Raw genomic sequence first — 12,171 nt, 5'->3', positions numbered from 1 at the left:
TTCTGTGCACTACTGTGGATTCCAAGAGACTCAGTTTTAATAAATATAAACTCTTGCTTGAAAGAAGAGGAAATAAACAGGACAGAAACCAAACAGTTACAATAATAGCAGTAATTCACTGCAAACTTTGAGTTTCAGATTGCCATATCTCTTTGATATTGCCTTTTAATGTAGCTAAGCACAGAAGCTGGCATCAGGGAATGAACAACATAAAGAGTTTTGTCCATGATGAAATTTTATTTTTAGAACTACTGTTTTAACCTGTTAAATAACAGTGCCGCTGGGGAGAGGAGAGTGATTCAGTCATGGTTACCACTGCCCCTGTTGCTGATTGTTCATGGGGTTCTTGTGCTTTGCTTTGCAGTAACACGTACTTTAGGAACAACAGCTCAGCCCATTACATGCAGAATGTACTTGTCCTGACTCTGCCACCAGATAATTACAGCTTCAATACCATGAAGACTGAAGATGCCATCCTGGTAACCACACTGTTTTATACCTGATTATTGCATTCAGTTAATTCATGTTCATGCACTAGGAAATGAAAACTAAATATGCAGCTGTAATCATCCCCCATCATGCTTCTATGCTGATATTTTCTTACGTTATCGTGGGATGACATTTTATCCTGTTGTAATGATGTAAATATATTGTGTCATAAGGCAAATATGCAGGCTGTTATATTCCTGCTTTGTGAAGTTCAACTCAAGCTTTTAATTTGGTCTGCAAGTGTGATGTTCACGGGGCGTGAGGGAGAGTTATAGATACATGGCCTTCTGACTCCACGTGTGAGTGACTGACAATCTTACATGTAGCTGCAAGGCATCACTGAAGGATGATCTATAGGTGTAATTGGGATGTGGGCATGGAAAGTTCAGAACTAACAATTGTTGGCTGATTTTTGTGTGCAGATATATGTGAGTGGTGGCAACCATTGCTGTTTCTGTCCAGGGGCTTTCCAGTTAAACTTCAAAAACAGGAACTTTTTATTTTTTTCTGTAGGAAATACATATTTTTTTAATTTCCTGAAAAGCAGAAACTATGCAAAACCTGCATCTGCTTAGTGAAACTGATACTCCTGCCGTCTGCCCAGGAATCAGGCTAAACATGTAGACTTCCTCCCAGGATTTGTGGCTTTGAGCTCCAGCTCTCCAGCAGGCAGCCTGAAGCTTCTGACTAGATTTACAGGGCTTCCAGATCCCCCAGCCTAGTCTCAAGGCTTTTTGGGCGCCAGCTCTATAGCAGGCTGCTGGAAATTCTGGCACAGCTCCGTGCCCCTGAGCTGTGGCCATCTGGAAGCCCAGACATGCTGGCATCACACCAGCTTATCTGCACAGAAAATCTAATCCGAAGCCAGGGGCTTTGGGTCCCACTGAGCAGACCTGCCCAGAACCTACAATGTAGCATTTCTTGAATCCTCTGCGCCAGGATCAGCACGCTAGAACTTTACATTGGCCTCTTACAAGTTTTCACCACATCCCTGTCTTCATACACCAAAAATATATCTTGTTTACCTTTATTTTTCCAAGGGAGAGCACTGATGTGGCATTGCCCATCTACTCACTCAGTGTTCAGCAGATTCTGGTCTTCCATGCTGGAGTTTTTGCCAGATGGAAACCACCAAAGATACTGTAGCTTTAAGGCAGAAACGTGAACTCTCAAATTGCCATTTTCCTTTTTCTTCTGTTCTAGATGGAAGATGACTTTTTTGTTGGCTATTTTAATGCTGTCTTGCTGTTTGGACATATTCTGAAGAAATTTATCTTCTCCCAGATCCCAGTGTCACCTCTCAGTTTCATCAATGAATTCCGAAATACCACTTTTGAAGGTAAAAGAAGTACAGTCCTGTGCAGGGTTCACTAAATTGATGAGGGGAAAGACATTTGGTTTTAAGCACTCTTATAAGAAGTAACTTCTACACTAAACAAGTCCAAGCCCTTCAATAAGTTTTATTCCCACTCTTTTTTCTTTTTCTACCATTTTTTCCAAGGATGTTTTCTTCAGTATTAGCAGAAGCACTACATAGCAGTCATGCAGAATCACCTCAGTGCATGCAACACAGAAGAGGTAGAAAGTCAAAATGACGATCATTTGAAACATTGCAGTTAGCAAGACTGTTTGAGGACCAGGGCTCCATTCTGGGCTGTTGTGTCTTTCCTGCTGCTTTGAAGTACAAAGCACATTTAAAGAATATTGCTACCTAAGGAGGGGTGGGGGAAGGAGGGGTGGGGGAAGGAGGAGAGACAGAGCTTCCCAGCCAGCAGAGATGGATGACAGGGACAAGGATCTGAAGCTAGTGTCATTCTTTTGACAAAGACCTGAGCTTTTTATAGGGAGATGATTTGGAGAATGAGAAAGGGGCTGGAAGAGTGAAGCATACAGGTGGGTTTCAGAGTCCATGCTTCCTCCAGAGGCAACCTGGCATTCAGGTTGTTAATTTGTGACAGTGGCATTTCTAAGCTTTCCCCCAAAGGTCCAGTCTTTACTTGAGGCCAGTATGTATAAAATATGATTATGCTCAAAATGACTCTGAAGTCCACTTAGCTAAGCTTTGATGAAGTAGTTTCAACTTTTTTCCAGTTTACAAAGCCATCATAGGCCTGGGTGCCTGCAGAGTGAGTGTAAGCCAGCTGGCAATGGGTTGGCTCTTCTTAGTCAACTTTCTTATTCTTCTCACAGGTTGTCTAGCACCAGTGGGCTTTTGTAGGCCACGGGCTTAAAATCACAGAATTCAATCATTAGGAGAAGCCAAAGGCAAGACTTACACAAGAAGTGACAACATTACCTCTCTGGGAGCAAAGTCCCAGCTGTCACTTCACATCAGAGATCTGTACCAAAATGATGACTCAAAGCTTTGTGTTTATGTCCCATCTGCTTTCAGCAAACACATGTAGAAGTTTCCTGGGTTTTCCTAATATGGCATAACAGGTTTGGGGCTTAGCTTTGCTTTAACCGTGGTATTCCAAACCTAGCAAAATATAGTTTACAGTAAACTCATCTCTTCAGTTTCACTCTAAATTTGAAAGGTAAGTTGCACAAACTTTTTTACTTATTCAAAACAAATCTTGCACTCACATTAGTGATAGGCTTAGTTTTAAAAAAAAAGTCCTGAAAGTGACAAGTGTTGAACCACCTTCATTCTTTCTTGTGCTGGAGGCTGATAGAGTAGGGAGTTCATACCATAATTACATTGATATTAAGAAGGTAGACCATGAAAAACTTAGCATCAGTTTTTGAGGTGAAAAGGAAGAAGGTTAATGCCCAACCTAAGATAATGATGATGCTGAACTTTAGGAAAAATAAACTTAGTCATCAGCAACAGCAGCAAAAAGAGCAATCTGAAGCTGACCAAAAAGACTGTCCAGAAAAAATGGAGGTGAGACTTTCAGGAGTGGTGGGTATTGGCTAAGCTTGTGCTCTTGTTGAAATGACTAACTTAATGAGAGCAAAGTCAAGCCATGCTGAAGGACTTAGGAAGATCCAGCTTAAAATCCTTGGAATGTGCTACACAGGCAACTTCTCAATCTGCACGACATACAGAGGCAGGAGCTTAAAGGGAAAAAGAACCTGGTTAAAATAATATAACTAGATCCAAGCAGGTAGCTCTCAAAAGAGTAAGGGCAATAAAAGTATCCCTATATTTCCTTTCTTGCTGATAGATTCAAACTGCAGGTGGAAACAGGCAATTTCCCTTCTCACTTCTAAAATGGTCCCTTCAAGGAAGGTTTCTGTGACATTCTTGGTAGGCTGAAGAAACCTGACAAATATATTTTTCTATAGCTAGAGGGAGACTTTCCTCTTCAGTGCAGTCAGTTCAACACCTTTTATTGGGTTTTGCAGAGAAAATGTAGCATGCTATTAAGGGAGAAGTAGCGCCACACTGAGCCGATAGGTATTCTAGCATGTACATGAAGAAGAAAAACATCCCAAGCATCAGAAATCCTTTTATTTATCCCATCTTTCCTGCCACATATTTGTGTTTCTGAGAACACAAGCCCTCTGACTAATTCCTTGTGTCTACAGGTGTACTGGGTCCTGTGACTCTAGATGAATTTGGGGACATTGATACCAATTTGACTCTGCTGTACACATCACAGACTGCAAATCATGTACGTATGTCCAGGGAGCAACTGTTCAGACTTATATATGAAAGGAGAAACAAAATGCCCTGTACTATTGCATAAGAATGATGAAAATAACTACACCAGAAGTGGTGGCGTGCCAAGGCATGCCGTGCATGCCAAGAGGGGGTCATGAGAGGTGTGCTGGAGACTGACAGGATTGATGTCATCTGGTGATTCAGTAAGTGAAGAGCAGCTAGTATTTTGTGGGACTGAAACATTTCTTTTCAGAGAGAGGGGAGGAATGAGGAAGAATATGGCAGCCAAGCATATGGCTATGCTGAGATATGCACCACTGTAGCAAAAAGACCAAGAAGTACTTTGAGTTTGGGCAATACATTTATTAAGGGTAGTTTGAAGCAAGGGACAAAAGAGGGAGAGCACAGCTGCTGACTGCATTTCTTCCCTCCTACACCCATAGTTCAGAATTCTTCTGTATTTCAACACTCAAAAGAATGAGACTCGCGCAATGACTACCAGTCCGGATTTTGTCTGGAAGAACAAGCAGCTGCCCAGTGATACGCCAGGCTCTGGTGAGATGCCCATTAAACCTACCTCTTCTTCGAAGACAAGTCACGCAGTCCTAAGATCCACCTGCTGTGTGATCCAGCATGCAACCTTCACATTGCCCCCAGCCAGTGACACCAGGAGCTGGGGACAGAACACCATCTTTCCTTCCCCTGCCCCAGCCTGCCATGTTCTCTGCATCCAGCCCAATTCTAAACCTGCATTTCTGTTTAGGCACTACTAAGTCTTTCATGGACTCCATACTGTACCAGTGATTGTGGGGAATACCATGGTGTGTTTGGGAAGAGGTGACCCCTGAACATAAAACCTTCACTAGAAGACGGTGGTGGTGTGAATCGTTTGAAAGACTGTTCAGGAAAGACAGCAGAGTTAAGGTTATGATGAGTTATCTGACTCTGCATTTCTTTATTACTGATGCAGCACGGTGGCTTCTGCTTGCCCCTTTCTCCTTGTTGTAGGGAGCCGGGGAGAGGACAGAGCACTGTGCAGGTTCAGGGTGCTTCTCTGGAGGGGTCTCTTAGATGAGCTGGCTCCTTGCAGAAAAACAATGGGAAACTAGGTTATTGCACTATCTCCACCCAAATTTTAAATCTAAAATCCCAGAAGTCACCACCTCCGTTTCTTTTGAGATCTTGGTGACTCCTGGATAGAACGGTTGAATCCCCTTGTAATTCAGCATAGCAGAGTAGGGCCTTGGCAGCCTGAGAAGACTGGGATTGTTTCACTGTTAAAGGTCCCTGCTAACAGCTGCCATTAGCTTGCTGTACTGCTTACCTCCACTAGCGAATATTACAATGCAAACCAATAGCTGGAAGAACAAACACCATCTGACAACTAAAAGTCTATTCACAGTAAGGTGGTACATGGATTCAAACACTTTTATTCCTCAGTAAAGTAAATCAGATGGATTCAAATTAGGGCTTGCTCCTTGGCCCCAGCTTTCTCAGTGTTTCTCTAGTCTGATTCTCATTCATCCCTTCGTCCCCACAACATGCTGTGCTGTCAGAGGATCTCTGTATCTTTAAAACATTCTCCTGAGTTCATCCTTGTTTGAAGCTGCTGTACAAGGGCAAAAAAAAAAATGTTTGGGAATTGCAGAAAACCAGTGACTACAAACTAGTAGCTTAACATTCAGCACTTAACAAAGGCCTGACTTTGTGGCCAAGCTACACTAAATCAAAGTAAAACCACCTTCCACAGGCACTTGATTATTTTGTTTTCACATTTCTAAAAAATAAACCTTCCTTCAGTGTGATTCTAAACAAATATATTTCCCCCAAAGGGCAACTTTTTAATGGCCAAAGTTTAAGTAAATTTAAGTACAGCCAAAGCCAGTCAAAACTTTCCAATCAGAACTATGTTTCTTCCTCCATGGAGGTGAAAAAACACAGCAACCAGAGCCCTGCTCCTTCCTAAGCTGTAATTGAGAACAGCTGATGCAGTTCTGCTACCCTCCTTCCTCCTGGCATCCCTTAAAAAAAGGTGCTTCATCCACATTTTGCCATTATTCAGAAAGTTTGAACCCCTGCTCTAAAAGTGGATAAGGTCAGCCTTCAATACACAAAGGTTTCTGGTTCCAGAAGACCTGAAAAGAGTTAATTTGTGATGCACTCTCCCTTTGTGTGCTGTAATACCGAGCGCCAGGAGGTGGTAGCAAAGCCTCAGGAACGGGAAATTGCGGTCCCACAGAGTTTCCAAGGGCAGCTTCGACCTGCTGATTGTCAAGCTGCAAACCACTATTCACAAAGTTTAAGTTTTAGAGAATTCGTAGGAAATGGCTTTGCACATCCTTGTGTATATGTCGTTTTATCGTGGTAACTCAATGTCCTTCCTTGGAGGAGGGAAACGGTAGTACTGACAGTTCAATGGAGAGCATCAGACTAAGTTACTCGCAGGCCCTGCGACTGATGCTGGGATGAACACACAGAAAAAAGGTGGGGAGATGTGATACACAGAACAAAAAAATCAAAACCAGAGCGCTGGGTCCAAAATCCAGGTTCCTAAACTGAATTCTATGTTAGATGCAGACACTTACGCTGGTATGTTCAAAATCCCTGCCCAGCTGGTGTTTGGTTCTGGAGCTAGTGTGTGTCTTGTTGCTTTTTAATTATTTATTGATTTTGACACTTTATCATTTTCTTGTGTGCCTTTGTTTCTGGGCACATGCAGATGTGCATTAGCCTCAGTAAAGCTGACTAGCGCAGCTCTTTTACTGGCCGTAACCAACATGGCAATCTGCAAAACTAGATTCTCCTCTGCCATCTTTGCCTGGAAGTCTTCCTCAGTAGAGCAGGTACACTCTAGATGTGTGACCACCAGACAAAGCTCTGCCCTAAAGGCTTGTTGCTCTTCAAAGGAAGTTGGTGGCCACAATTTTCCTTCCCAGTACCCTTGAGCTCCAAGAACTGACCCAAGATAGGCTTCAGTTCGCCTTTCCACATTAAGACAATAAAAATTAACAACCTTAAATAATCAGTTCCCAACCTTGCCAGTTCTGCCTGCCTGCTCAGGACTAGGACCCTCAAGTGATTTTGGGTCTAAGTCCTCAGATGCCTGAACAACTTCGTTTTCAAATTGTTTGGCACCTGGCAGCTTCCAAGGACACTAATCCGGCAGTGCTGCACCAGATTAACTTCCCTCTATAGCATAAAAATTCCATATAGTCTGCTCAGTACCACTTGTCATCCCAATGCAGTATCTACAAATGTGTTCAGGAATGAGTCCGCAATCTCCAAAGCTCTGTCTACAACAACTACAGGATCACTTTAAACAACTGGGGCAATAAGGAGCGAACCCAAATTTTGCAAAATTTTGAAAAGTTTGTTTATGTTAAAAGCTGTACCATGATTTTCATCTTGACCTCTTCTTGGATAACAAGTTCTTGTGAGAAAAGCCGTTCAAATCCACAAGTGGCTTGTAGTCTGTATCAGCTGAAATTCTGGGTGGAAGCTGTGGTCTTCAGGTGTATCCCATCCTGAAGCAAATTATATCAGTAAAGACTCTGAGTGACAAAGGTATGGGTAGTTGTGGAAAATTCACTGTCAAAGGGACCTGTCTTTCACACTGGATGGGTATCCAGCAGAACTGGAAAGGAAAAGACATAGGTTATAAAGCCTGAATCAGAAAGTCATCAGTGAGTATTGTGTTTAATGGTAAAAAACATAGGGACCAAACCTTTGTTCCTCAGTTCAGAGAAAGCCTTATCCAAAGAAGTCAATGAAGAGCCCATTTTGCATTAAGCCCTGGGTATGCTGGGGGAAAAAAATGTTTCCTGCCTGCCAGTGATTCTGATTTCAAATGGTCAACTGGTTACCCCATCTACATCCCTATCCCACAAAGAGTTGTACCCAAGATTTGCCTCCACTATCTTAAGTAGTTACTGAAAGGAGAAATTTGGCTGCTTCATGTTTTAAAATGTCATTACTAAGAAAAGTCAGCTTTATTCCTGGACTATCCCAGTTTGTTTTTAAAGAGGAGAACACCTGGAAACTCTGTGGCTGAACTGATGTGAGATTTAGTGCTGTTTAATGCACCTCCCACCTGGGTGTCCCTACAGAGTGCCCATGGCTCAGGTGGGGATGTAAGACTGCACTGCTCTGGGTCATGCTTCATCCCGCAGTGAAAGAGGCAGGCATATGTCATCTCTAGGCAGTGCTGGACTTTACCATAGCCTGTCAATTTGGATGTGACCAAAGAATATCCCTGCTCAGCCACTGTGACTTGCACATGTGTGGGTGAGGGTAATTTCTTAAATATAGTATTGTTTTTCAGTGTCCTTTGTCAAGTTGTTTATTTTTCAATTTTTCTTCCCTGCAGGCCCACACATCTTGACCATTGCTGTCTTTACACTCACGGGAATTGTGATTCTGGTTCTGATCATCTCTTTGATGATTCTAAGGTACCAACCCCTTTGGCCCTCTGTTTGTCCTTGAACAGTTTTCCTCTTAGGGCAATGCCTTTGATCTCTGCTGAAGAGCCATTCATTAGCTTACCTTACATACCTGGGTGATTGCCCTCAGTATGAACTCTTTAGTATATGCCAAGTAGTGTTTGCATCCATAGCGTTGTTATGTCAGGTTAATAATCAAGGTAGAAGATGCAGCAAAGCTCAGAGTTTTTGCATCTGCTAAAAAGCTCTGATTCCTGTACATACTCAGAAACATACATTTCAGAACAATCTTCAGACTTTTTCCACTTACTGCCCATCCTTGCCTTACTTAGGGTTCACTTATGTTTCTTTAACCTATCAGTGACATAAAAGTTCAATCTAGAAGGAGGTATTTGTCTTGAGTCACTGTAGGAATCGAAACACCATGAGGTTTGGGTCTTTTCATTGCATGGATCCATCCTGTCTTTCAGTTTCCCCCGACTCAGTCCAAATCCTCACATATGGACTTTTCTAACAGTTAGTATATGATTTTCTTTCATATTTAAAAAAAATTGTCTTTACTGTGCATCTGTTTTCAGTAGCTCAGCATCCCTCTTTGCTATATATCCGAGAACTTAAGAAAAAGTGAGAAAATCAGGTCTTAAGAAAACTTGATTACAAACAGATGCTACTCGGTCTCTTATTTTGAGTGGACCAGTCTGCCTTGCTAACTAAAGCTTTTCACAAGGGAAAAATCAAAGATGAAGGTATACACCTCTTACACATCCAATTGTACTCAGCAAATGGAAGAGCTAATCATTGCCACATCTAAGCACTAATGTATAATCAGACATGTAAAGTTTGTAATGGTTACGAAAATTGATAAAAATCTGTCTGGAGACAGTTTGGACTCGTAAAATGTTCTGTACTCTTCCATATTTGCAGATGCATAAAATCTAAAGATTCTCTTTAGATGATTAGATTATTATTGTATACATATCACTGTAATATTCCCAAGCATCAAATATAGAATAGATGCCTGAGGATTTCTTAGAATAAAGCTTGCCCTTTTAGTGTTGAAATAATAGCAAACTTCTCAACTATAATTGCTACTGAAGAGTGTTCCCTAACAAGCAAAGGAGAACAGAGACTGAGCTATGAAAATGAACAAAATGCCTCATTATTCCTTCTTAATCTCTCAAGTTTCTAGGACACTTGAACTATCCCACACCTCCCTGTGTAGTTCTGACTGCTAAGTAAACAACCAAAGTCCTGAAAAACACATAACTAAATATTAGACCTAGTAGATTTTCAGTCAGTTTGATATGTACTTAATCACCAGCTGATACCAGTTTCAATTGCAGTACATCCTGGTGATACAGCTTACGAGACTGAACTGAGAAAAACAGCTCTTGCCACAAGAACTCCCTTTTCTTACACATGTGTGAGCTAAAATATGTTGGAAAAGGGAATATTTGTATTATTAGCCAATACCATGGGTTCTCCCATTTGGAGCATTTGCCAGCAGTCATCAGGGTGCTGGGATTCCCCTGCAGTCCCTCCAGTCAGTCCTGTGGTTTTTTTAATAGAGGAAGGACTTGCACGGCTAAGTGGGTAGTTTGATAAGTGCTAGTCTTCTTGAAGCTTTTCTCTAAGAGAAGACAGAGTCTGCTCTGAAATTCTGCAAGGGAGGCAGCAGTTTCCTTCTCCCCTGAGGGAGAGGGCTCTTCCCTCATTTTTACAAAATGTGCAGAATACAAGGGACATGCACAAAAAGGCATATCATCTCAACACTCTTGCTACCTCTTCTCGTATTGTATTCACACCAGCTCTTACCATCCAGCATTGATTCCAGGACTTCCTTTGGGTTGCATTTGTTTGTGGGACCTCACTTCAGAGTACATTCAGTAACACAGAGGAGAAGACTATATAAAATCCAGACAGCCTTGTGTGCTTTAAATTGTTCTGACCTCCCTTGAGACACTGGCAATTGCCTAGCAGTTGTTCTGCTAAATCTGTTCTGCTGTTCTGCTACGTCTATGGAATTGAATGATAATTTAGGCTTTCCCAAAGCTAGAGGAATTAGAGCAGCCTCAAACTGGGAAACTGTACAAGAGCCACAGGGCTTGTGCTCAAGCACTGCCCACCTGACACTCCATCCTTGTGTCATCCTCACGCTGGAAGCTTCCCTGTCCTAATCTCCTGTTGTGGGTTTCGGTTCACTGGGAGGATGTTCTGAATGAGTTCACTCCTTTTGCAGGAAGTACAGGAGAGATAATGAGCGTCGGTGGAAGAAATGGTCCCATATACCGCCTGAGCAAATCTTGCCTCTGGAGACCAGTGAGACAAGTCATGTTAGTTTGAAGGTAAGAGAAGCATGATGCCTGAATCTAGGTCTTGGATTCTGTCTTCTAAAGACCATCCATCAATGCTGGGGTGTTGGCATCCTCTGAGTGCAATGCAGGCTATGGCTCTGGTAGAACTAGGATCTGTCAAAATTATTTCTTTTTTAATTTTTTTTTTAACCCTCACTTGGTGTATTGAGGAAAAAAAGAGATTATTCTCCATCTATTGCTCCCTAATAGAATATATCTGTTTCCCAACAGTCGAGCTCATTTTGTGATGGGGGAATGGGCTGGGTATTGATTTCCAGTCTCTTCCACACCACCACTGTTACAAATAATATCCCTGTGCTTTGTTATGCCTCTCTAATCCTCAAGAACATGAAAGCAGCAGGTGGAGGCCACGGCAGCTGTGGGAGCGGCATGGATGTCCCGCACTTTCTGTGGCATGCAGTGGCACTCCCTAGAGAGACTTATGCTTCTCTGTGTGGTACACACTGACGTTACTTATCTCTCTGGACCTGCCAAATGGGGAGTAGGTGATAATTGCAAGTTGATTATTATTCTTTGTTCTCAGATTGATGAAGATAAGAGACGTGACACCACCCAGAGACTGCGCCAAGGCAAATATGACAAGAAGGTAACCTGCCTGCAGTGTCCACACTCCCTTCCCTGGCTTAGGAGGGCTCTTTCTGGGAGGAGATTGTTCCTCTCCAGAGACAATTCCACCTCTCCCAACCTTGCAAAATGGCTTGATCTTATGGAAGGAATAAGCCATTTATTCCATATCAGGTGCTTTGCATTTTGCTTACTGACAGGAGGCAAAATATTCGACTCCATGAATGCCTAGCCTAGTCCAGAAACAGAGCAGAAACAGAGGGACCTGAAATTTGATACATTTTGGTACCAAGGAGGTAAACAGATTAATGGAGGACAGGCCATTTACATGGCAATTCTTGTACATTCAGTAGAGCTATCTGCCTGACTGAGATATATTCATGTTGAGTTAAAATTTGCATCATTGACAGTTCTAAATAGTTCCTATCTACCTGGTAAATCTTTTGAAGGAAATATAACTCTGTTACTTATTAGCTGATTAACTGATACTCCAACAGCTAAGCAGTAGACAGGTGTTTCTGAAGTATTTCTCTGTATGGACATTTCTTGGAAAAGAAAGATGAATTGCTGTTGTACTAAGCCTATGATTTTTTATGCACTGTTATTTTTTCTTCAGGTAGTGATCCTAAAGGATCTCAAACACAACGATGGTAATTTCTCAGAGAAGCAAAAAATAGAACTGAACAAGGTAACT

General features: G+C 42.1%; 1 protein-coding gene across 2 annotated transcripts in view; it reads left to right on the top strand.

The window, feature by feature from the left end:
- GUCY2C (guanylate cyclase 2C) overlaps positions 1-12,171 on the top strand; it is a 47,536-nt gene that overhangs the window by 13,336 nt on the left and 22,029 nt on the right. For both annotated transcript variants that reach the window (XM_049792377.1, XM_049792378.1), the window contains exons 8-15: positions 365-479; positions 1,693-1,828; positions 4,024-4,109; positions 4,543-4,654; positions 8,466-8,547; positions 10,778-10,883; positions 11,437-11,499; positions 12,094-12,165. In XM_049792377.1, coding sequence (XP_049648334.1) covers positions 365-479; positions 1,693-1,828; positions 4,024-4,109; positions 4,543-4,654; positions 8,466-8,547; positions 10,778-10,883; positions 11,437-11,499; positions 12,094-12,165 — 772 coding nt within the window. The remainder of the gene's footprint in view (positions 1-364; positions 480-1,692; positions 1,829-4,023; positions 4,110-4,542; positions 4,655-8,465; positions 8,548-10,777; positions 10,884-11,436; positions 11,500-12,093; positions 12,166-12,171) is intronic.

This window comes from Accipiter gentilis, chromosome 34, assembly GCF_929443795.1.
Source record: "Accipiter gentilis chromosome 34, bAccGen1.1, whole genome shotgun sequence".
Lineage (NCBI taxonomy): Eukaryota > Metazoa > Chordata > Aves > Accipitriformes > Accipitridae > Astur > Astur gentilis.
This window is presented reverse-complemented; position numbering and strand designations above follow the sequence as displayed.